This window comes from Triplophysa rosa, linkage group LG9 (assembly GCF_024868665.1).
Source record: "Triplophysa rosa linkage group LG9, Trosa_1v2, whole genome shotgun sequence".
NCBI classification, from domain to species: Eukaryota; Metazoa; Chordata; class Actinopteri; order Cypriniformes; family Nemacheilidae; genus Triplophysa; species Triplophysa rosa.
The window spans coordinates 2,880,680-2,904,391 of NC_079898.1; the positions used below are offsets into that span (position 1 = coordinate 2,880,680).

The following is a 23,712-nucleotide window of genomic DNA, read 5'->3' on the forward strand; positions in this document are numbered from 1 at the left end:
GAAAACGCAGCCCTGGTCATTTCTATTTATTGTTATTGTATGGAAAATTTATGATCAGAGTAAAATCTGTTATAATGGCAAGACGAATGCTATAAATCCAACTTCTGACAGCTATTAAACTGGAGTTTAATTCGATACCACAATTAAAACTGCGTTTCTATTTATTTAGTGCGCTCGTCTGATATCTGAGTGCGCTTCTACAGCATGTGCCTTCTCTGTTCTCCAAAGAGCCGCACGCTCGCATCATTTAAACGTTCACGTCACCTCAATGCCTGATATATTACTTTAGCGGTTTATTAATATTGTTTCTTTACTTCACACCTTACATATGTGAGAGTAAACACATATTTTAGTGATTTTCGATCGATTTGCATTTAAATGAACGGACCCTGATGTTTGTGACTGTGACTAAAAAAGCCTTTGGTTGTTGTTTCTGAAACGGACAACCTACTAAACTTATGTGGTAAGACAAGAATATAACATTAAGCCTAAACATAATGTTTATTCATCTCCATCAATAAATATCTGCTCTAAATCCTCTATATTGTGTCTTTGATTATTTATGTCATGTATTACAGTATAAATAAAATATCTGATTGTGATGTACAGTGCGGTGTTGAGTTTCATTAATCGTTACACTGTGCTTTATACATATTTGAATGAAGAACTACTCCAATTATAGTGTTTATTGTCACGACACTGCTTTATCTTGTCATGGATTTCTTGGTCTGGAGGCAGAGTCGTGGCAAAGCCTTATGTTTTATGTGAGAAAGCCACGAGTTGTTTATGTTTTTTACTTCTCATGTGTTTTCTCGTGTCTTGTCATTGGCCCCGCCCCTCTCGTTTCCTGTATTGCTTCCCTGCCGTGTCTTATGTTTCTCACCTGCCCCTCGTTATCTTCCTTTGTTTGTCACCCTTTAAAAAGCCCTCTTGTTTCATTGTCCTGTGCTCGGTGATTGTATGTACTGTATCGTTCTTAGTCTCGTGTATGTCCCGAGTTTTGGTGTGTACCGTGAGTTCCGTGTTGCTTGTATTATTTGTGTGCTCCCCTCACCTAGTTGCTTATTTGATTATCCTGCCTTGACGTTGTGTCGTGTTTGTTTTGTTGATTTCTTGCCCCATCGAGGGAAGTGTTTGGTTCTAGTTTTGCATTTCAGTTTGTTCTCTTTTTGACACCCCCTCGTGGGTATTTCCTTTGTGTTTATTGTTTAAATAAAGTCTTTTGTTTAACCCCTTAATTCCCTGCTGCCTGCAATTGGGTTCTTCTCCGCACAGTTCTTGACAGTTTATATTATACAGATTAAATCACAAATTCATGTTATCCTCCGTGTGAGGGACGATTATTGTTTAAATCAAATAAAAAACGATTTTAATAACGTGACTGGTCGTTTGGACGTGCTCATCACGTCCCAGAAACGTTATTTGGTACGTCACTGCGACGAATATGGTACGTTCCCGGTATATAACTGCTTGTAAAAGGTCTTCTTCCAGCGTCCATAATAACGAAGACTTGAGAGAACAACTGATGTTATCCCCAAACTGTAGTGTAATCCATTATAGGTAATTTATGACAACCTTTTACGGTTGTATGTAGCATATTTATGGCATAAGCTACATATATTTAACTTCAATATATTACACTATGATGATGCTTAACATCAGGTCGAGAGCTCCCCCTGTATTAAACTGCCCTCTAGTGTCCGATGGGCTACCACTGGTGTGTGATCTGAGAACCCGCAAGTATGGATAACCGGCTTTTAAGCATATGACTCATTTAACGGTATTTTCAAGCACATTGTGCGTTTATACGTGGCACAGACACTACATGAAACATAAATGAATGAATAGAGATACAATTGTCCTCTATTGTGTCAGCACAGCAGCAAAGTAAAAGTGTATTGTTTTCTGTCATGAAACGCCACTAACTCAAAACTCCGGTATCAAGGAGTTGACATAAAGAGATGTTGTAACGTTATAACGGATATACTGTATATCGTTATAACGGATTAGTATTTCGTTTTAACGGATTAGTATTTCGTTTTAACAGATTAGTATTTCGTTTTAACGGATTAGTATTTTGTTTTTACGGATTAGTATTTCGTTTTAACGGATTAGTATTTCGTTTTAACAGATTAGTATTTCGTTTTAATGTATTAGTATTTTGTTATAACAGATTAGTATTTCGTTATAACGGATTAGTATTTCATTTTTACGGATTAGTAGTTCGTTATAACGGATTAGTATTTCATTTTAACGGATTAGTATTTCGTTTTAACAAATTAGTATTTCGTTTTAACGGATTAGTATTTCATAACGGATTAGTATTTCGTAATAACGGATTAGTGTTTGGTTTTAACGGATTAGTATCTCGTTTTAACGGATTAATATATCATTATAACGAATTAAAATTTCTTGTAATATCTTGTTATGACGAATTAATATCTAATTTTAGTGGATTAATATTTCGTTATAACGAATTAATATCTCGTTTTAACGGATTAATATGTCGTTATAACGAATTAACATCTCGTTTTAACGGAATAATATTTCGTTATAACGAATTAACATAATTTTTTTTATCACTTGCGGTTCAGAGCCACCGTAGATATGGCCCCAATTTATCCATCTGTATGTAACATGAATGTCTTTTGTCAGTTATCTGCCTATTCGTGTTGAACTACACTTGCACATTTCTGCCTGTGCTACCAAACTTTAAACCTCTCTAGCACCAGTGCTATGTGCAAAAAAAGTTAATTTACAGCCTTAACACTAATAATAATTACTGCTTGCCTTTGTTTTATAGCAGTCACGGAGAGTAACGGCCTATAACCAAATTCAGGCGGCCAAAGCAGACACTAGTTAAAATGATTAGAAGCAAACTTGACCAATCTAAATCCGAAACAATTATATTGATTATATTATATTATAATTCAAATGAAATCTCTCTTTTTTTATCTTTGGACAAGTAATTTTTGTTCTCGGACAAGTGAATGTCAAATTTACTTGTCCGAAGGACAACCACATGACAATGCTTAATGTCAAGCCCTGTGTAATGCACCACAACAGCCAAGTGACTTGCGTGAACCACCTTATTCCCCTGTGCTACCCACTTGAGGGTTCTCAGTTTGAGAACCTAAACCTCTGATCTAAAGGTCTATGCATCGCACATCATGGCCACTCTGCAGAGGTAAGGGATGTTTTTATACTTATCCTTACAGAAAACCCCTGTGTTGTATTTCTAGCTCTACTTTTTACATTTTCTATTTAAAGTATTGCAATATATCACAAATGTGTATCGTATCGTATCAAAATACATAGCAATATATTGTATCGTGACCCATCTATCGTGATATGTATCGTATCGGGAGGCACTTGCCAATACACAGCCCTAATACATTTTCCCCTGATTTACACAAGACGCCAACTAAAATGTCATTCAGTGTAACAATCTTGTCAGGCATATTTACAACAAAAATCAATTTATGACATATTAAGACTAATTACTTTCACCCCAAATGCTAATTAGTTGTAATTTTACTAGGGCTGTCAACACGTATAGTGAAATTAAACATACACTATTTATTTTGTTTAACATGTTTATTTTAGTGCTGTCAATCGAAAAGAAAATCAACTAACTAATCACACACAGCTTTGATGTTTTTAAATATACTTTTACATTCTAATAATTTTACATTTGATCTCCAAATGAACGTAGAAACAACACATTTCTTTAACATCATCGTTTTATGAATGAAAGCCAACATTCTAATATTGTTGGCTTTGCAACTGATGTCTTTATTAAATATATTATTTTTTTCTACTAATCAAACCTACTATAATAAGTGTGCCTATCGGGTAGGAAATATACAGAAAATAAAATAAAGTTCTCAAAACACTTTCGTTGGATTCAAGACTTTATTTAACTCGTGATTCGAAAATAATAGATAAAATATGCTTTCTGCATATTCTTATGTGTTTTTGTTCATTCAAGCACGGAGGGAAAGTTAATACTGGTGCGCTGTCTGACAGATTCTGACACAGCCTTTAGCCCATGTATACACCTGACGGGACCGCAGTCGTGTTGCGTTGAGCCGTGATCCACAGCCAGAAACTGTCATTCTATACTGGACGTGTCAATACAACCATTTCAAGTCGTGCCTAAATAGTTTAATGGCCTTTATATGAATAAGAGCGTGATTATATAATGTAACGCTAGACAATGCTGACAGAAAAAACGTATGTTGCGTTAATGCCGTTAAATATTGTAACCCGTTAATCTGGATAAATTAATCGCATGCGTTAATGTTGACAGCCCTACATTTTTTTTTTATTTACCACTATCCTAGGTTTTGCCCATTTGTCAATAAGAATTTTTTACTCATTTAAAGCACAATAAAATGTAATATGCTCCCTTATTCTTTTATATATTTTAATATGTACAAGTCAGAATAAGCGTGTTGTTTGAATTTGTACATACATATTGTGTTACACTGAATGACAATGTGAAATCATAAAGTAGACATTTTACTTGCATTTAATGTGGACATAAAATCACTTTTGAACATTTATTTTGATGGGGACATCTTAACATTAATTAATATGCACAGTACACAGACATGTATTAAACGTAAACACAAACGTTTATTTTGGTTGCGATTTGTCGTTGCACCATCCCTATTCAGCAGTCTTTACCTGGACTGGCCTCAAAATAATATGCAGGAAATCAATCCTTGCTGATCTAGTAGTATGCCCTTGATCTGATTTTAGTTTTTGTGAACAGCTAATGTTTACTTTTATTATAGATTTATTTTTTTGTTTCAGGACCCTGAGCAGTTTGTTCTTGCCAGAGAACCTTGCTCGGCTCAGCAAGACCTTCACTAACGTCTATGACATAATGGATGTGGAGAAGAATTTTGTTTTAGGTGGGTTGCTTAAAGCTTTTGTCTGTTCTGTTCTTTGAGAGCGGTAAGGTTTTCCCTTTTTTGTATGCTAAAAATGATTATGTCCAACAGGAGTTGTTCAGCCAGTGTTAGATGCCTACGATACCCCAGTGTATAGAACTGTTGTTGAACGCATGCAGGGCTTCTTCTCCTCCCTCTACGATAGCTGGTTAGAGCTTTTTCTATTTTCTGCTAGCTTTTTGTCAAATTTCCTCAAACAAAAGTGTACATTTAGTATTTCTGTTGATCATATAACTATTTTCTCTTGGTCTTCTCTACTATGGGAGGCAAATCCTGCCAAATTTAAATAAATAAATTAAACGATGAAAATGAAAACCAGATTAGCAATTTCATTATACACAACTGCGTGCACAATATGTGCCAAAATGAAAAATAAAATGAAATTATTTTATTTTCATTTTTACACTGACAATGCGTTGTCCCTGTCAAATTGAAAAAGAAAATGCAATTGGTGATTTGACATTTCATTTTCACTAAAATCTCGAGGCAAGACTGCCAATATGAAAATGAAAAGGCAAATGTGAAAAAGAAACTGTAAACATATTTGTTACAAAGGTTTTATTAATGTTCACGCAATAATACTCACACAATTCAAATTGAAATGTAAACTTTGATTTTCATTTTATTTTTTATTCTCTTTTATTTCATTTTCGTTTTCATTTTATTTTTCTTGTTCACAGTCATGCAAATTACATGTTAATTAGTGGGTGTGGACGAGCGGCTGAACAAGAAAAATAAAAATAAAATGAAAATGAAATTAAAGAGAAGAGAAGAGAAAATAAAATAAAATAAAATGAAATGAAATGAAAATCAAAGTTTACATTTTAATTTGAATTGTGTCAGTATTATTGCGTGAACGTTAATAAAACCTTTGTAAAAAATGTTTTTACAATTTCTTTTTCACATTTGCCTTTTCATTTGCATATTGGCAGTCTTGCCTCGAGATTTTAGTGAAAATGAAATGTCAAATCACCAATTGCGTTTTCTTTTTCAATTTGACAGGGACAACGCATTGTCAGTGTAAAAATGAAAATAAAATAATTTCATTTTATTTTTCATTTTGGCACATATTGTGCACGCAGTTGTGTATAATGAAATTGCTAATCTGGTTTTCATTTTCATCGTTTATTTAAATTTGGCAGGATTTGCCTCCCATACTCTACTTACACTGACCAAAATTATAAACGCAACAATTGTTTTTGCCCCCATTTTTCATGAGCTGAACTCAAAGATCTAAGACTTTTTCTATGTACACAAAAGGCCTATTCCTCTCAAATATTGTTCACAAATCTGTCTAAATCTATGTTAGTGAGCACTTCTCCTTTGCCGAGATCAAGATGCTGATTAGACGGCATGATTATTGCACCGGTGTGCCTTAGGCTGGCCACAATAAAAGGCTACTCTAAAATGTGCAGTTTTACTGTATTGGGGGGTCCGGGGGGTCCGAAAACCAGTCAGTATCTGGTGTGACCACCAATTGCCTCACGCAGTGCAACACATCTCCTTTGCATAGAGTTGATCAGGTTGTTGATTGTGCACTGTGGAATGTTGGTCCACTCCTCTTCAATGGCTGTGCGAAGTTGCTGGATATTGGCAGGAACTGGAACACGCTGTCGTATACGCCGATCCAGAAAAACATGCTCAATGGGTGACGTGTCCGGTGAGTATGCTGGCCATGCAAGAACTGGGATGTTTTCAGCTTCCAGGAATTGTGTACAGATCCTTGCAACATGGGGCCGTGCATTATCATGCTGCAACATGAGGTGATGGTCGTGGATGAATGGCAAAACAATGGGCCTCAGGATCTCGTCACCGTATCTCTGTGCATTCAAAATGCCATCAATAAAATGCACCTGTGTTCGTTGTCCATATCATACGCCTGCATTTACCATAACCCCACCGTCACCATGGGCAACTCGATCCACAACGTTGACATCAGCAAACCGCTCACCCACACGACGCCATACACGCTGTCTGCCATCTGCCCTGTACAGTGAAAACTGGGATTCTTAGAGAAATTAACATTCAATTCACGGGCAACAGCTCTTGTGGACATTCCTGCAGTAGCATGCCAATTGCACGCTCCCTCAAAAATTGTGACATCTGTGGCATTGTGCTGTGTGATAAAACTGCACATTTTAGAGTGGCCTTTTATTATACAATTGTGCAATAATCATGCTGTCTAATCAGCATCTTGATATGCCACACCTGTGAGGTGGATGGATTATCTCGGCAAAGGAGAAGTGCTCACTAACACAGATTTAGACAGATTTGTGAACAATATTTGAGAGAAATAGGCCTTTTGTGTACATAGAAAAAGTCTTAGATCTTTGAGTTCAGCAAACAAAAGTGTTGCGTTTATAATTTTGGTCAGTGTACCTCTTAGTCTTTACTTTTTTTTGTCTATCACATCTTCCCATCATTTTACTAATTAATGAATGTTTTTCTTCAAGTTACCAGATCCTTGGGAATGCAGGTTCATGCTTGGAACAAGATTTTTATGCAATAGAGGGTTTGACGGAACAGATTGTTGGCTCTGCCTTTACACATCTCGACAGCATTCCAGACCATAGACTTCGCTCCCTACTCCATATCCTTGTCATAACATTGAAATTAAATGCAGTAATATTTGTCATCTCGTACTCAGCTTGGAATATTTAAGTGATATTAATAGGGTCATTAGATCTGGATTCCTGTGGCAGGTTAAGCGTTATGGACGATGCACAGTAGGATCAAATTTATGTCGTTTGCCTTAACGAAATGTCTTTCACGTTTATTTGTGAAGCAGTTGGCTATATCCTGTCCTCACGAGTACTATGACAGCCTTCTCTGTTTGCTGTTGGGCCCTTTGTTTCGTCATCTACTGCAGGTAAATTTGATCACACACTTGCTGCGAGTACTGTACCTCTGTACAGCCCAAATACACATGAGAACACCTGCATATACTTTTCCACTGTTTACTCTTAAACTGATAATTAACAGAGACTCATTCTCAGCAAAAACCTTTTGCACAAAATGATCTATGTTAAATCACACGTAATGTGTCATGAACTTGGTGAACAGGATACCAAACAAGATTTAAGAATGTGTGTGCCATCGTAAATATGCATTCACATTGTCATGCTTATTGTAAGGAAAGTAAGGAACAAATAATACGAATAGAAGTGAATAATAAAATAAATGAATGAATACATATGATAGATGAATATTGTAATAACTGAGATAAATGAAATAGAATAATAAAATGAAATAAAACAAGAAACAAGTGTATGTTTCTATCCAGATCTATCACTCGCCTGAGTGGAAAACACTAAGCAAAATGGCTGCTTTTAATAGGAGAATCAAAGAAACCGGGAATAAAACATGTAATTATTTGCTGAAATTAAAAGCAGTTGGACTTGTGATCAGTGATCAGTTGACAGCAGAGCATGTGAGTGGAGCTGAGCGGTGAGAATTTCGCTCCACCGCTCAGTCGCACCAGACCGCTCTGCACAATTCCGCTCCCCGCTCACCTACAATTTCATATCGCTCCACGCTCGCTCAAATTAAAAATGTATAACACCTGCCGTTTTCAACCGAAGCCTTACCCCTCGTTTACACCGCACGCATCTGCGGCACGTTACGGCTCCGACGCGGCTACCGGAACTGATCGCGGTCATTCTAGTCTATGCTTGTGTTTACACCAGACGCGCCGCTGCACGTTTCTAAAGCGTCCCAGAAGCGGCTCTCCACGCCGCTTTGCTAAAGATAGGTGCCTAGTCTATTTTTGGCGAACCAGAGCGAGACAGAGCGATCGCTCCGGCCTTTGGATAAAAACTCGCTCCGACTATATTTCACTATATTACACTCAAGGGGGCATGTTCACGTGGGAAAATGATGTCATTTGCATACCCTCTATAGGTAGGTAACTGACAAATTACATTAATGTTACATACAGATTGATAAATTAGGGCCATATAATTTTTAGCTTACCTAAATTATTGTTTTGTTTTGTTTACATTTTTCTAAGTTTTGTGTTTCTTATGTTTACTGTACAATAGTAATATTTTTGTCAACATAAAAATACTGCAGTCTACTATAGGACAATGGTTTTCAACTCTGACCCACGAGATCCATTTTCCTGTCGAGTGTAGCTCCAACCCTGATAAAACACATTTTAAAATACATTTGTCCATAAAAATACTGTATACTATACTATTTACTACAGTAAACTGCAGTAAAATTCTTGTGTACCATAGTGTATTTGAACGTTACCCTCTTAAATATTAAAGTATATTAAATTTGGCGGGTCGTCGCGAAGATGTTTGAGCTTCAGTGTGTTTGACAGTAGCTTCACTCAAGCACTGAAATGCTCGTAAAATAAACTTAGAACAACTCTGTGGATGTAGTTCATGTGTTCATGTCCTCATATAGTAAGATCCTGGCAAATCTATGAGTGTCATGCTTATAACATGTTAAAGTGTGCAATTCATTCACTCATAGACACACAGAACAAGCAGAGGACATATTTAAATAGTAAAATTCTGTTTTCGTGATTCCTTCCATGTTTTCCCACATCGCAAAGTTCAACTCTGATTAAACACACCTGAGCAAGCTAATCAAAGTCTTCAGAAATAGAAGCGTTCAACTTAATGCGGGGCTGTGCAGTTTGCTTGGCGTATCACTTTAAAGTACTGCAACAGTGATTTAAAAGCAAATGGAGCAGTCTGCACTTGAATCACGCTCACGGTACTTTAATGTCATTCGCAGATAGATTTGCACAGCGCCGCATCCAGTTGAACACGCCTATTCCTTAAGACGTTAATTAGCTTGATCAGGTGTATTTTATCAAAATTAGGGCTAAACTAGAGAGAAAATGGATCTCGCGGGCCATAGTTAAGATCCACTTCTATAGTATTTGTCATAGTTAACTATCTAGGAAGTAAAAAATTTAGATAATATAGTGTTTCTGAGCCTTACTATTGTAAATATTAAAGTATAAAGTGTTTACTACAGTTTATGAATTTACTACAAGAATACTAAAGTTTACTCAAACTGTACTCTGGAGATGAAGTTCATCTCTTCATGTCCTCATACAGTGAGACACATACAAATCCACGAGTGCCACGTGTGTAGCACGTAAAACTGTGCAACACATTCACTCAGACACGCAGAACAGGAAGATGACCTTAATTAGCAGGATTCTGCGTCTGTGATTCTGCATCACGGAAATCATTGGGCTCTACATATATAGACTCAATGCAGCCGTAAAACAAGATTCAATTCAAAACTACACTAAGTAAATTAGCAGCGCTCCATAGATTAACATCGCACACAAACAAGCACAACAACAAACACATTTTGCACAAACAAGCGGTTCTGTCTAATGCACATGCAAAACTGTATTGCAAGTGTGCTACACTAGTAAATGTATCCTTAATACAGACAGACAGGTTTTTTTGTAGCATATGTACAACATATATGTAGGGCTGTACGTTAACTTTTTTTGCACATAGCACATAGAAGTTTAAAGCTTTGTTGCACAGGCCAAACAGTTGTAGCACAAGTATATGTCTGTTATCATCTTTAAAAAACACAAATGCAGGTCATTACATAAATAGATGGGTAACTGAAAAAGGACATTAAAGTTATACACATGGATAAATTAGGGCCATATAATGTTTAGTTTTTACCAAATTCTTTTTAATTTTTTGAGTTCTGTATTTTAAATGCTTTACTATACAGTAGTAAATACATTTGTTCATAAAAATACTACACACTATAGTATTTACTACAGTAAAGTATATGTGAACCTTACTATAGTAAATATTAAAGTATACTATAGTGTTTCTACGATTTATACATTTACTACAATTTAATTATTTTATCATCTGGTTCAAATTAAGGTGACTTTTATTTTGGCTGGTCGTTGCGAAGACAGTTGCTTCACTCAAACAGTGAAATGCTTGTAAAATAAACTCTGTGCATGAAGTTCACGTGTTCATGTCCTCGATAGTAAAATACTATTCAAAATAATATTAAACCATTACAATCATGGTTCAATTTGCTTTCCCGTGGCTCAGTGGTTAGGGCATGGCGCTAACAACGTCAAGGTCATGGGTTCGATCCCAGGGGATTGCACATAGTCAGAAACAAATGTGTAGTACAATGCAATGTAAGTCGCTTTGGATAAAAGCGTCTGCCAAATGCATAAATGTAAAAGTAAATGTCTTTGTCTGTGCCTGTGAATCCACACGCTTTTTCTAATGTTGTTGTCTCTTATTTTATCTTTAATTAAAATAGAGACTAAGCTTTCAGTGGCCGCTTGTCAACCAACGGACCAGTAATTTGTGGTAAGTTATTTCAGTTTTATATAAGTCTCATCGTAAATGAACATGGTACCTAGTGATGGAAATGCACTGACATTTATTTTATGTATGACATTTTTTTATTTATTCCTTTCACTTTTCTGGGTATCTGCTTTGGCCTGATGGAGCTGTCTAAGTTTAGCTGAGAACCAGTGCTTTATGTAAAATAGGTAATCTGGTAGAAATGCACATCTCAAAGATACTGACAAATATGACATCATGGTGTCTATAAGCTCATCCATCTTAAAAAACACTCCATTGATGTCCTATAGATAGGAAGATCCTAAAGATCCTGCTCTGCTTCAGTGGTCCATCTTTTTGCAGTTCTTAAAACAAGTTTAGCTGATTTAAGTTTAAGTGATCAAAGGGGCTGCATTTGGGACCGAGTGATACTCATTCTTTAGTCTGTTGTAGTAGTGGAACTGTATATTTCGGTCTCTGGTGGGGATGTAATGTGTTATTTATATTTTGTCAATATGTTTTGCTATATTTTGTTAGGAGGGTGCAGACGTATGAGCCCTTCAGATGCTTGCGCAGATCACTTTCACGCACCTTTCTTGGGACTGTTCCGCACTGGGGGAATGATTTGCCCGTCTCTCCAAGATCAGCTGAATCTTAAGAGGCGATTCAGATTTCGCGTCTAAAACGGTGCGAAAAACGCGAGGCGTGCCGCTTTCCCTTGTCACATGACCTGCCGTGCGTGCGTGGCACTCTGAACAGTTGAAATATTTCCATCTTGATGTGGATGCTGACGTGCCTAGAAAAATGTGCGCGCCGCACCGTATGCGCGTCATGATCACATCGCTTCCGATTTGTGCGTGCGTGTCTACATTTAAAATAACTAGGGATGCACCGAATGTTCGGCAACCGAAAATATTCATATTCACATTTTTAGCTTATAATGTTGAATGACACTTTTTAATGAAGTGCTTTGTTGTAGTGGTACAGAGTACAGTACATTCTTTTAGCAGTCAGTTATAGGCCTAATATAGGCTATTCAAGAAGGGAGAGGGCTCCATTTTTTAGTTTTAATTTAGCGTACTTGTTTTGTTCGATTCTATTTTAAGTTATATTGTATTATATTGAAAAGCAAGACAAAATACAAAACGCACATTTTGACCATTCAGTTTATGCAATAGTGAAAAAAATTGCTATATAAATAGAAGACATACGAAAAACCATGTTCAGTATGTTCAAGTGTTTCATTTTTATTCGGCTTCGGCCAAGAATTTTAATTTCGGTGCATCCCTAAAAATAACGAACTTGCGGGCGCAAAAGACGCCAAATGTGAATGGCCCCTTAGCCATTTTCAAAAATTTACTGAGGACACACATTTTAATTCAACACCTAACCCAGTAATACTGTTCACTCTTTCTTTCAAAAAACCCTATGTATTTAACAAATTAAGATATCTTTGATGAAGTCTAAGAGGTTACTTACCCCCCATATATGCAACTACAACCTTCCTGTGCCTTGAAGGTGGCAAAGACATCGTTAAAATAGTCCATGTGACTTGAGTGGTTCCACTATCATTTTATGAAGCGACAAGAATACGTACCAAAAACAAAAATAACGGCTTTATTTAACAATCTCTTCTATTCCGACAAGCTCAAGCTCACTTCTGTTTTGCTAAGTATAACAAAAAGTTTAGTAATGGCACTTTTTAAAAATGCATCCAAGTTTTCTGTCTTTACAGCAGTTTTTAAAAAAGAAGTTTATCTAGAGATGTGGCGGTTAAGAAAGCGTGTCACAGGTAAAGGCATCCCACGACCTGCCGCAGCTAGACGCCTGTAGTGAAATTCTCTGGCACAGGAATTACATTACCTGCAGGGGGCATTCATGTTTCATTCTCAGTTATAGCGTATACTGAAGCCAATAAAAACTTGGCCAGCGCATGTGTTAACCTCTCTCAGAGGTGTATTAACAGCAAGCGACAGAGCTCATAAATGTGTGTTTACAAATATAAAAGTATATTTGTAATGGCAAACATTCCATTACGTTTACCACATGGGAAACGCCAATGACCAGTGTTTGAGTTGTGCTTCCTGTTCAATAAAATCCACAAAGTTGCCGAAAGTGCATGTCGTCTTTATTGTATTCCAAAACTCAAAAACAAATAATAAACAAGCACAAACTGCATGGCTTCTGCTGTTTCCTGCACGTCAACTCCTGTCAGCGCGGTCAAAGATAATTTCCGCTCACAGCGTGTGTCACAAGTAAAAGTGCGCATGTCACACCGACATAACACCATTATATTCCAATGGCACCACCTAGTCCAAGCAATAATATGGCTCCTACAATATTGTTTATGTATTGTTCAAATGTAAATAAAATCATGATTCAGTTATTAATGGATTTTTCAAGCTTGTGTCATGTGTGTTTGATAGGGGTGTAACGATACACTCTGCTCACGATTCGGTACATATCTCGATGCTGGGTTCACGATACTATACACATCTCGATATTTTGAACAAAATTAAAAAATGAAACTGAAATTCAAATAACATTCATTTTCAAAATATTAACAATTTCTGTAACTTTTTTTGTTGCACATACAACTGAATAAAGAATTGTAACATTTTAAGGCTTAACTGAAATTAGAATTAAGATCAGTGTCATTTTGATGTAGTTTTAGTCATCCCCATCATTTTGGTTTCAGTCTAGTTTTAGTCAACAAAATCCATAATACATTTAGTCTACTAAAATCTATCTGGAATAACTGATTTAATTGGTGTAATTAAATTCCATACAAAGATTTAACTGTTTTGGCATAATTTACTTTAGATTAAAACCAGGTCATTACCTTTATTTTTCAGAAAGGTTCAGTAACTACTGGATATGCATTGTTGCAACACATAGAATATTAGACCATGAACGACATGTAGCAGTTCATTCAGTCTCATTTTGACTCAATTGACTCGTTCGTTTAGTGAAGGGCGTGTTCATTCAGTACATTCAACCAATGAAACGCTCTGACAGAGCTCACACTCAAACGCTATTGGCTCGTGTCTCTTTGAAGCTGCACGATCTTTGCTTGAGACGGTAATGAGTGAGAAATATCTTTCAAAAAGACATATTACATAAACTGTATTACATTTCTTCAATCATGCAAATCACATACTTGTTTTTTAGCATGTCATTTGATCTTTTAATATACAGTACGACTCACTTCATCGCTTTTCTGATCGGAACAGCGCTGGTTTCTTTTGGCTTACTTTGTTGCATATCACGTAATGCAGCAGCTCACGTTAGTGGATAAATTAACTTTGGCATATAAAAACGTTTGTGCTGCCTTTGTAATGAGCAGCCACGCTTCAAGTTTGCTGTGTTTTACCGGCGATTGTGAGGGAAAGTAAGACGCTTTGTAAACCACGCGGAGACACAAATTGTCTCTATACCGCATATATGTGAGAAGCACACGTGACGCATTGGCGCTGAGTTGGTTGCATCTTGACCGCTCAACGAATAGAATTAAACATCATATCGTAAAATATCCCCATCTCTCTACGATGCGCATCGTAATATTTTTGCATCGTGAAATATCGTAATACGAAGTATCGTTACACCCCTACTCTTTAATTATACAGTTAAAGCGATAATCCAACCAAAAATGAAAATTCTTTAATAATTTACTCCCCAAAAAGTACAGTTTGTTCCAAACCTGTATAAATTTCTTTCTTCTGTTGAACACAAAGAAAAATATTTGTAAAAATGAGACACAATGTGATATTCCCCCCATTTCAAATTGTTTTATTTTAATGAAATGTTGGAATTTTGTAGATTTTTAAAATAAAAGATCAAAGGAGAAACAATGCATATATTTTTTTACAGCCAACTTTGCTCATATTTAAAATGGGTACCAACAATTTTGTCCATATGTGTATTTACAGTATTTTGTCCATGTGTAATATATGTCAAAAATAATGCGTGAACGCATGCCAAGTATTTTTTTTCAGATTAACACGTTAAACATATTTAATGCAAATTACGCAGCATCTGTTTTTTTTCTGTCATCCTAAGCATAACATTATATGTATAAAATCACGCTCTTATTCATGGAAAGGTTTTTAAACCATTTAAGCACGATTTGAAATGGCCTTGACGCATCAAGCACAGACAGGCAGCTTCTAGCTGTGCAGCGCACCAGAATTTTTCTTTCGTGCTTCAATAAACAAAACCACACTATATTATGCCTTGAAGCACATTCGTCAATTATCTTCATAAGCACATACTTCTACAAGTTCAATTAAATCTTAAATGAGTGCATACCTGCTGATGTGACTCCTGTCACTAATGTTAATCAAATAACAAAAGTAAAGAAGAATTAAATGTGTTTTGTAGCTTTATTGAGAATTCTTCTGTATTTAATGTAGAATTTATTAAATACAGATGTTTATTTGCAGTTTGCATATCGCAGCAACTGCTCTACCGATGATGCCATCGCCTTCACCCTACACACTGCTCTTTCCCACCTTGACAACAAGAACGCATATGTGAGAATGCTGTTTGTAGACTACAGCTCAGCATTCAATACCATAGTGCCGACCAAACTTGGTTTTAAGATCCAGGCTCTGGGTCCCTGTGTGACTGGATTCTGGACTGCCTGTCAGGCAGACGTCAAGTTGTCAGAATAGGAAACAATACTTCCTTCCCACTGACTCTCAACACTGGTGCACCCCAGGGATGCATCCTAAGCCCACTCCTCTACTCCCCATATTCACACAACTGTATTGCCAGACACAGCTCTAACGTCATTGTGAAATTTGCCGATGACGCGACAGTGATAGGCTTGATCACTAACAATGACCTCGGCCTACAGAGATGAGGTATGTAGTCTGACACACTGGTGTAAGGAGAACCATCTCTTGCTCAACACCAACAAAAGAAAGGAGCTGGTGGTGGATTTCAGGGGGCAGGACAAGGAACACAGCACCATCGACGGGACACCTGACGTTCATTGGGGTTAACATCACTGACGATCTCACATGGACTGTTCACACTGATGCAATGCTAAAGAAGGCACACCAGCGCCTCTTAGTTTGGGATGAGCCAAAAAATCCTCAGAACCTTTTATACCTGCACAGTTGAGACCATTCTAACTGGCTGCATTACCGCCTGGTATGGAAACAGCACCGCCGGCAACCACAAAGCACTGCAGAGGGTTGTGCCAACTGCCTGTCATGTTGTGGAAGATGAGCTTCCCTCTCTCCAGGACATCTACACCAGGCGGTTTATGAGGAAAGCCAGGAAGATCATCAGTGATTCCAGCCACCCGAATCACAGGCTGCTCTCCTTGCTGCCTTCGGGCAGACGATACCGGAGCATCCGGTCCCGCACAAACCGGCTGAAGGAAAGCTTTTTTCTGCTGATTTTCCAAGCACATAAAATTGTCTTTTTTCATAATGTGTTTTGAGGCAGAGTTATTAGTTTCAGTGTGTTGTGCTGGAAAATTGCCACCTCACCAAAAAAATACTGGTACAGGCATCGGTATTGGTGTCCGTATCGGCGAGTACCAGAAAAAAATATCGGTACTCGTACTCGGTCTTTAAAAAAATGGTATCTGAGCATCCCTGGTAGAATGCTAATTCTAATTTTAAAACATTAATGTTTTAAATTAATGTGTAATTAATCACGATTAATATAAAAAAGTGTGATTAATTAGTTAACTTTTTTATTGGATTGACAGCACTAATATATATTTCCCAAAAAATTTCATTAATTTAACTTCTTTAATCGATAAAGTGAAAGTGAAGTGAAAGTGACTTATTTGTCAGGTATGGTGACCCATACCCGAAATGTGACCTCTGCATTTAACCCATCCAGACAGTAGTGAACACACGCACACCAAGTCGTGAACACACATACACCAAGTCGTGAACACACATACACCCTCAGCTATCACTGGGCAGGTATCACTGCAGTGCCCGGGGAGCAAGTGAAAAATGATCTTTAAAAAATGGTATCGGAGCATCCCTGGTAGAATGCTAATTCTAATTTTAAAACATTAATGTTTTAAATGAATGTGTAATTAATCGCGATTAATATAAAAAAGTGTGATTAATTAGTTAACTTTTTTATTGGATTGACAGCACTAATATATATTTCCGAAAAAAATTTGATTAATTTAACTTTTTTAATCGATAAAGTAAAGTGAAAGTGACCTATTAGTCAGATATGGTGACCCATACCCGAAATGTGACCTCTGCATTTAACCCATCCAGAGAGTAGTGAACACACATACACGAAGTCGTGAACACACATACACCCTCAGCTATCACTGGGCAGCTATCACTGCAGCGCCCAGGGAGCAAGTGGGGGTAAGGTGCCTTGCTCAAGGGCACCTCAGTTACCTGCTGGCCCTGGGAATCGAACCGGCAACCTTCTGGTCACGAGTCCGACTCTCTAACCATTAGGCCACAACTAGATTCTTTCACATTTAATCTCTGTAGAAATGAATGTAGAAACTACATAAGTACTATTTTTTATATATTTCTTTAAAGTGATAGTGAGGGTGAGTAAATGGTGACATAATTTTCATTTTTGGTTGAACTGTGCCTTTAATGCCATCATTTTATGAATGAAAACCTGCATCCCTGATATCAGTTACTACTACTGATGTATCTATAAAATATTTTTTCTTAATTTTAACATTAATTATAGCCATTCAACATTAAAGTCTAATTTTAATAATTAATAATTTTAATAATTCAATTTGAACATTTATTAGACTTTTTAAAACTTTTAATTTAAGCTAACAGTCTTTACAAGCCAATTGTAATATCATATCTGTGCCATCCCTTGTCAGACATGTAGGAAAAATACAGAAATTGAAAGTGCTGAAACACCACAGTCTTGACTGCTGAATTCTACATCAAATACAGAAGATTTCTGATTAAAGCTACACAACGCATTTAATTATTTTTTGTTATTTGATTAACATTAGTGACAGGAGTCGTAGCAGCAGGTTTAAGAATGTGGCCCATTTAAGAGCTGACGCTATATGCGGATCTGATGCTTTTCCCATTTTCACAACTCTATGCATTCATTTACGACTTAATTTTACTCGTAGAAGTCTGTCCTTACAAAGATACTTGACAAAATGGGCTTTATAACATAATATTGTGTGTTTTTGTTCATTCAAGCACGAAAGAAAACTTAATTCTAGTGTGCTGTCTGACAGAGACTCACCGACAGCTGAAGCTCACAACTGAGCCAGGCTGCCAAGCTAGAAGCTGTCATCTATACTGGACAAAGCAACCATTTCAAATTGTTTAAAAGCCTTTTGAGCGTGAGTAAGAGCGTGATCACATAATGTATCGCTAGCAAAAGTATGAATTGCGTTAAATATTTTTGAACGTGTTAATCTGAAAAAAATTAATTGCATGCATTAACACGTTATTTTTGACAACACTAATATAGGTAGGACTAAATATATATCAGAAAAGCGTAGAAGTCGTCAATGCTCAGCTAAATCTGTTGCTGAAGAGTAGTGGAGAGCGGGGCACAACGTAACGTGGGGGTTAATTGTAACATGTTTTGCATAGTTATGTAGGGTCGAGCAATTTGTGCTTTTTGCAGCATGAAAGTAAAGTTTTTTTTTTTTCGATACCTCAGTTGGGTATGTAAGTCAACAAATCCAATCTTATGTAAGGGATAATTTATAGGCAGCCGGTTGTTATCGCAGAAATAAGCCCCGGCCGGTCCTGTATCACACTGAAGGGGCTTATTTCACGGCTCCTTGCCACATGAAATATTTTATTAGCTCATTTTTACCGAATGCAGACCTTCCGCGAGGAAAAGCCCTTTAGTTTCGGTTTTAAAGTAAGAAACGACGTTCAAATGTCACGAACAGGCAAATTGGTTTTTATCATTTTTAAATATAATGTCATATATGTTATTAAAAGACATATTTATAATTAATTTTTGTGTAATATTGAACTGCCCCTCTCAAAATGATGTGCATCATCCGGGTTACAGGGTGTTATTAGTTTTGAGCGGTAGTTATTTGAAAATAACAACCCTTGGAATGCCGCAACTGGCCAATCAGAATCAAGCATTCAAAAAAGCCATGTAATATATTATCTTAATCACTGTCTTGTTGCATGCATAGCTCAACCAAAACGCGTTACGTTATGCACCATTCTCCCCTACCCCATTTCAGGACATGTCACATTTCAAGGCAGCGCCCAGACAGTCGAATACACAATCTAATACTATTATGATGTTGGATACAATGTGGATTCATACATGTAAACTTCACATCTTTTTAAATCATGTGTCTCATCAGCGGTCAAGTGGAGGATGATACTTATGAAGAGAACCAGGTGACTCGAGAAATGGTGGAGGAACAGATGTTGCGGTTGCTTACACGAGAGGTCATGGACCTTCTAAGTAAGTATTTCTCCTTATGCAAGCGTATTAGAAATGTAAGTGAAATTGTTACTAGGGTTGGGGGGAAACTTGATTCCTAGATGCATTGTGTTTCGAACGTCGACGAAATCTCAAAATCGATTTTAAATGTTAGGTAATATAATAGTAACTTAATGATATTAGTTGGGGGCGCTGCATTTGACAAATACAGTAAAACTGCCAAAGCTACTGCTCCTTAACAGAGGTGTATAATGATTTTGTCAGGCGATGGGAGACGGTTATCTGCAGGTTGGAGAATTGGGCCGAAAGGTGGGGGGAGAGCTGAAAGCTCTTTTCAATTGGTTGTGAAAGCTGCCTGTTCCACCTAAGTTTAAGTGCTATTTAACTACATCCAAAGCCACCTTTTCATTGTTGCGGTTTGATATCGAAGTTTTTAAATATGAAACCAAGAATTTGCGGTTGGTTTTTAAAGATAGTGCCTATTTTAAAATTGGCCTCGACGTATTCTGAGGTTTGAGTTTGAGTCACCAAATACACCTAAATTTGGCAGCTGGCTCCAATGTCACTTTAGTGGTAAACATTGGATATTATTCGTTTTTGGTTACATTTCATAATGGGCAATTGTTGGTCTGATGATATATTTGTTCCTGGACTAATCATTTTGACTAAGGTCAGAGTTTCATAACTATATCTAGTAGGGTTACACGGTGTACCGGTGCTACGGTAGCATCGCGATGCTAAAGCTTCAAAATACCCGCGATGCCTCTCTATTTTTGAAACGGTAGTATCGTAGTACCGTAGTTAATGTTGCATATGCGCATTAATATTCATTTGAACACTTACATCTGCCTTTTTGCGGTGTTTATCTCCAAAATGAATGTGTATTTTGAATGTCTCAGACGAGTTAATGATTCAAATTGGCGATTTGAACGAGTTGGTTAAATGATTCACTAACTCATTGGAAAATTGACGCCACCTACTGGCCGTTTTAGTTCTGCATTTAAAGTAAGCCTAATATTTCCCTTTATAAAGACTGCTGTATCAATGAAATTTGTCCCACATTTGAATTAGTTCCTACTACAGTAAACTACTAAAACTCATAGATACAAGTGTTTTTGAGTCTTATTGTTGTATCTCCAATACAATTGAATAACTCCAAGAGAACGGAATTTCTTGATGGTCTCTCTTTATTTAGGATCCATCTGGGCAGCAAACAATACACATACAAGCGCCTCTACAACGAGTTCTTCTCTGCTTTTAACAGTGATTACAACCCCCCACCCAATGCATCACCTCCCCCTATTGGACAAACTCCACACTCACTTTAACATACAACACTTATCATAGTAAATGTTTAAGTATACTACAGTATTTATAGTATTTACAAATGACTAAATGTAAATGTATTTGCTACAATTGATCCAATTACTACAGTTAATACAACAACATTCTAGTGCAAAGTATAATGCAGTTTACTATAGTAAATACAAAATGTTTCATCTAAATCTGTGTTTTTTGTATAGATTTGAATTATATGGCACAGCATCGTGATACTACTTGGTATCGAGATACTTCAGCTGGTATAGTATCGTAAGACATGTTTATGGTACCGTGACAACCCTAATATCTAGATGTCTTTATTACTTAAACGTAGTCTTGAGCGCTGCCTGTTGTTGTGTTGTGTTTTGTTTTATTACAAATGTAAAATGAAGGGAAATGGGAGTGACCGTATTGGAGTTGAACTATTGGGAAATAACTGACACTCAAGGAATAGCTGATGAGTGTCACAATCAAAAGCCAATTACAATTACTGTTACAGATGTCTCTAAATTAACACTTACAGTTGCACTAGTGTTTTATAAGTTAAAAATAATTTGCTTTGGTGTCATTGCAATAGCAACAAAGCAGCTGTCTTAAAGTAATTTCTACCGTTTTAAAACAACTATGATTTACGATGGATGATTTCACTGCAAGTAATGTTACATGTAAACAAAAACATGTAGAAAAGACGGAAATACTCATAAAACATAATGACAGTTGCTTCTAGATGAGTAAGAGCAGTTAAGTTACCTTCTGTAATTTAGCAAAACAGACTTATCTGATACATTTTTGTTTTGTTTTGTTTTTTAGGGCTTATGGTCACACATTCACAAGTTTGCAAACTTTGCATTACACATTACGCTATGACCTTCTTCCCGATTAAACTAAATTATGTATCTGTGTGGTTAACGCTGATTGGTCAACTCAGTTGCCAAGGAAGAGCCCCTTTGACCAATGTGACACCTTTTGGCACGCCCCCACCTTTCAGCACACCCATTACTCTGACCTGCAGCGACTCATGCTTGCGCGATGGGGCAGTTTATGGAAGTTACTGCCGTGTAACGTACTGTAGTATTAATGAGTCATGTTTAATTACTATTTTATTATTTTTTAATGTCTCGCAAAAGAAAACATGTCAATGAGAACAGCTTTAGCAGGCGATCACACAGAAGGCGCCTTTTCTGTTCTAAAGACTCTATGAAAAGAGCAGCACGCAGCGTTTTTTTTTTATGTTGCTAGGTAACCACCGAAACATCTGGCATGTCAGTCAAGGATTTTAGCGCGAGCGCTCTAGTTGCTGTTTACTGTCATATAATCAGAAACTTTAAAAAGGTACAAGCAGAGGGCGATTGCTCTGACCTTGCTTGGTTAACCCGCATCAGCCAACACAAGTTTCATCTTCATCATTGCAATCTCCGGACGTTTCAAGTAACTGTAATGTTCCGTCACCACATCGGAAGGACTGCCTCTCCTTTCATTCGATTGGACAATGGGGAAAAAGGAGCATGACGTCAAGCTCTTTTCTGCCCAGAGTTGAGTTTTTTTTTTTAGCACTTCAGGTGCTCAGAGTGCTCCGCCAAAAACACGAGGCGTTCTTGCAGCAGGTGGCAAGAACACGAGGCGCGCATAAGCAGCACGCAAAGCGCTTCCTGTCAACTTAAAACAATTCAAAAGAGGCGCGTCTAACAGCAAAAGACGCGTTCTGTCTAGGGCTAACCGATTTATCGTGCGATTCTTATGCTCTCAGTTTCTCAACGAATTACGGTTAAATGCTGCCAGAATCCGAAAGCCAGAAGGCGCTCTTGCGCAGAAACTCCGAATATGGAAAACAGAAGAAGAACGATTAGCTCCAGGAAATGCCAGTGGTCATATTCTATTGATGTTCTTCAAACCTTTTCCTGTATTTTCATGATAATAAAGTATATTTATAGTGAGGATGTTTGAAGAGTATTGCTTTTTCAAATGCATGTTACAGTATACGTAAATGACTCAATCTCGTAATGATTTTAGATCGAGCAGTACTTCCTACTGATCAAAGAGCCGTAGTTCACAGAAGAGCTGTGCATAAAACACAGAATCGATTTCAGAATCGATTTAGACATACAGTATATCGTGATTCACACTAATTATACATATCGCTAACTCAACTCAACTTTATTTATATAGCGCTTTTTACAATTTTCATTGTTACAATGCAGCTGTACATGAGACATATTGACTATAAGCAAAACAATTAAAGTTGTACATGTAAAAACAAGAAAAAGGTGAAAGCACAGAAGACAGACATACCCACATACAAAACACTCCACACACAAAATATGCACACGTACTAACACACATAGACATAGACACACACACACGGATGCGCAGACACACGGACACGCACGCACACACACACACACACGTACACGGACAAGTACGCATGCACACACACATGCACGCACAGTGAGAGCACACATTTAAGATAAAGGAGAGAGAAGCACAGGTCAAATATAACAGACTATAAATTCCTATATGCAATATTAAGTAAAACTTTAAAATTCTAAAATTGAAGACCTAGTTCTGTCTGATCAGGCCCTTATTGGGCACTTAGTTGCATTGAAAATACAGTATGTGACAGTTCAGTGACTACAAGCAAAAGTGACAACACTTGGCTGACTTTGAGCGCAAATGCTACGAGATGACATCACAAATATGCTAATTAGTACATAGAG

At 37.1% G+C, this 23,712-nt stretch overlaps 1 protein-coding gene across 2 annotated transcripts in view; it reads left to right on the forward strand.

Moving 5' to 3' along the window:
- LOC130559254 (exportin-5) overlaps nucleotides 1–23,712 on the forward strand; it is a 108,526-nt gene that overhangs the window by 59,127 nt on the left and 25,687 nt on the right. For both annotated transcript variants that reach the window (XM_057342217.1, XM_057342218.1), the window contains 6 exons: nucleotides 4,822–4,922; nucleotides 5,013–5,109; nucleotides 7,415–7,550; nucleotides 7,732–7,830; nucleotides 11,244–11,293; nucleotides 19,596–19,699. In XM_057342217.1, coding sequence (XP_057198200.1) covers nucleotides 4,822–4,922; nucleotides 5,013–5,109; nucleotides 7,415–7,550; nucleotides 7,732–7,830; nucleotides 11,244–11,293; nucleotides 19,596–19,699 — 587 coding nt within the window. The remainder of the gene's footprint in view (nucleotides 1–4,821; nucleotides 4,923–5,012; nucleotides 5,110–7,414; nucleotides 7,551–7,731; nucleotides 7,831–11,243; nucleotides 11,294–19,595; nucleotides 19,700–23,712) is intronic.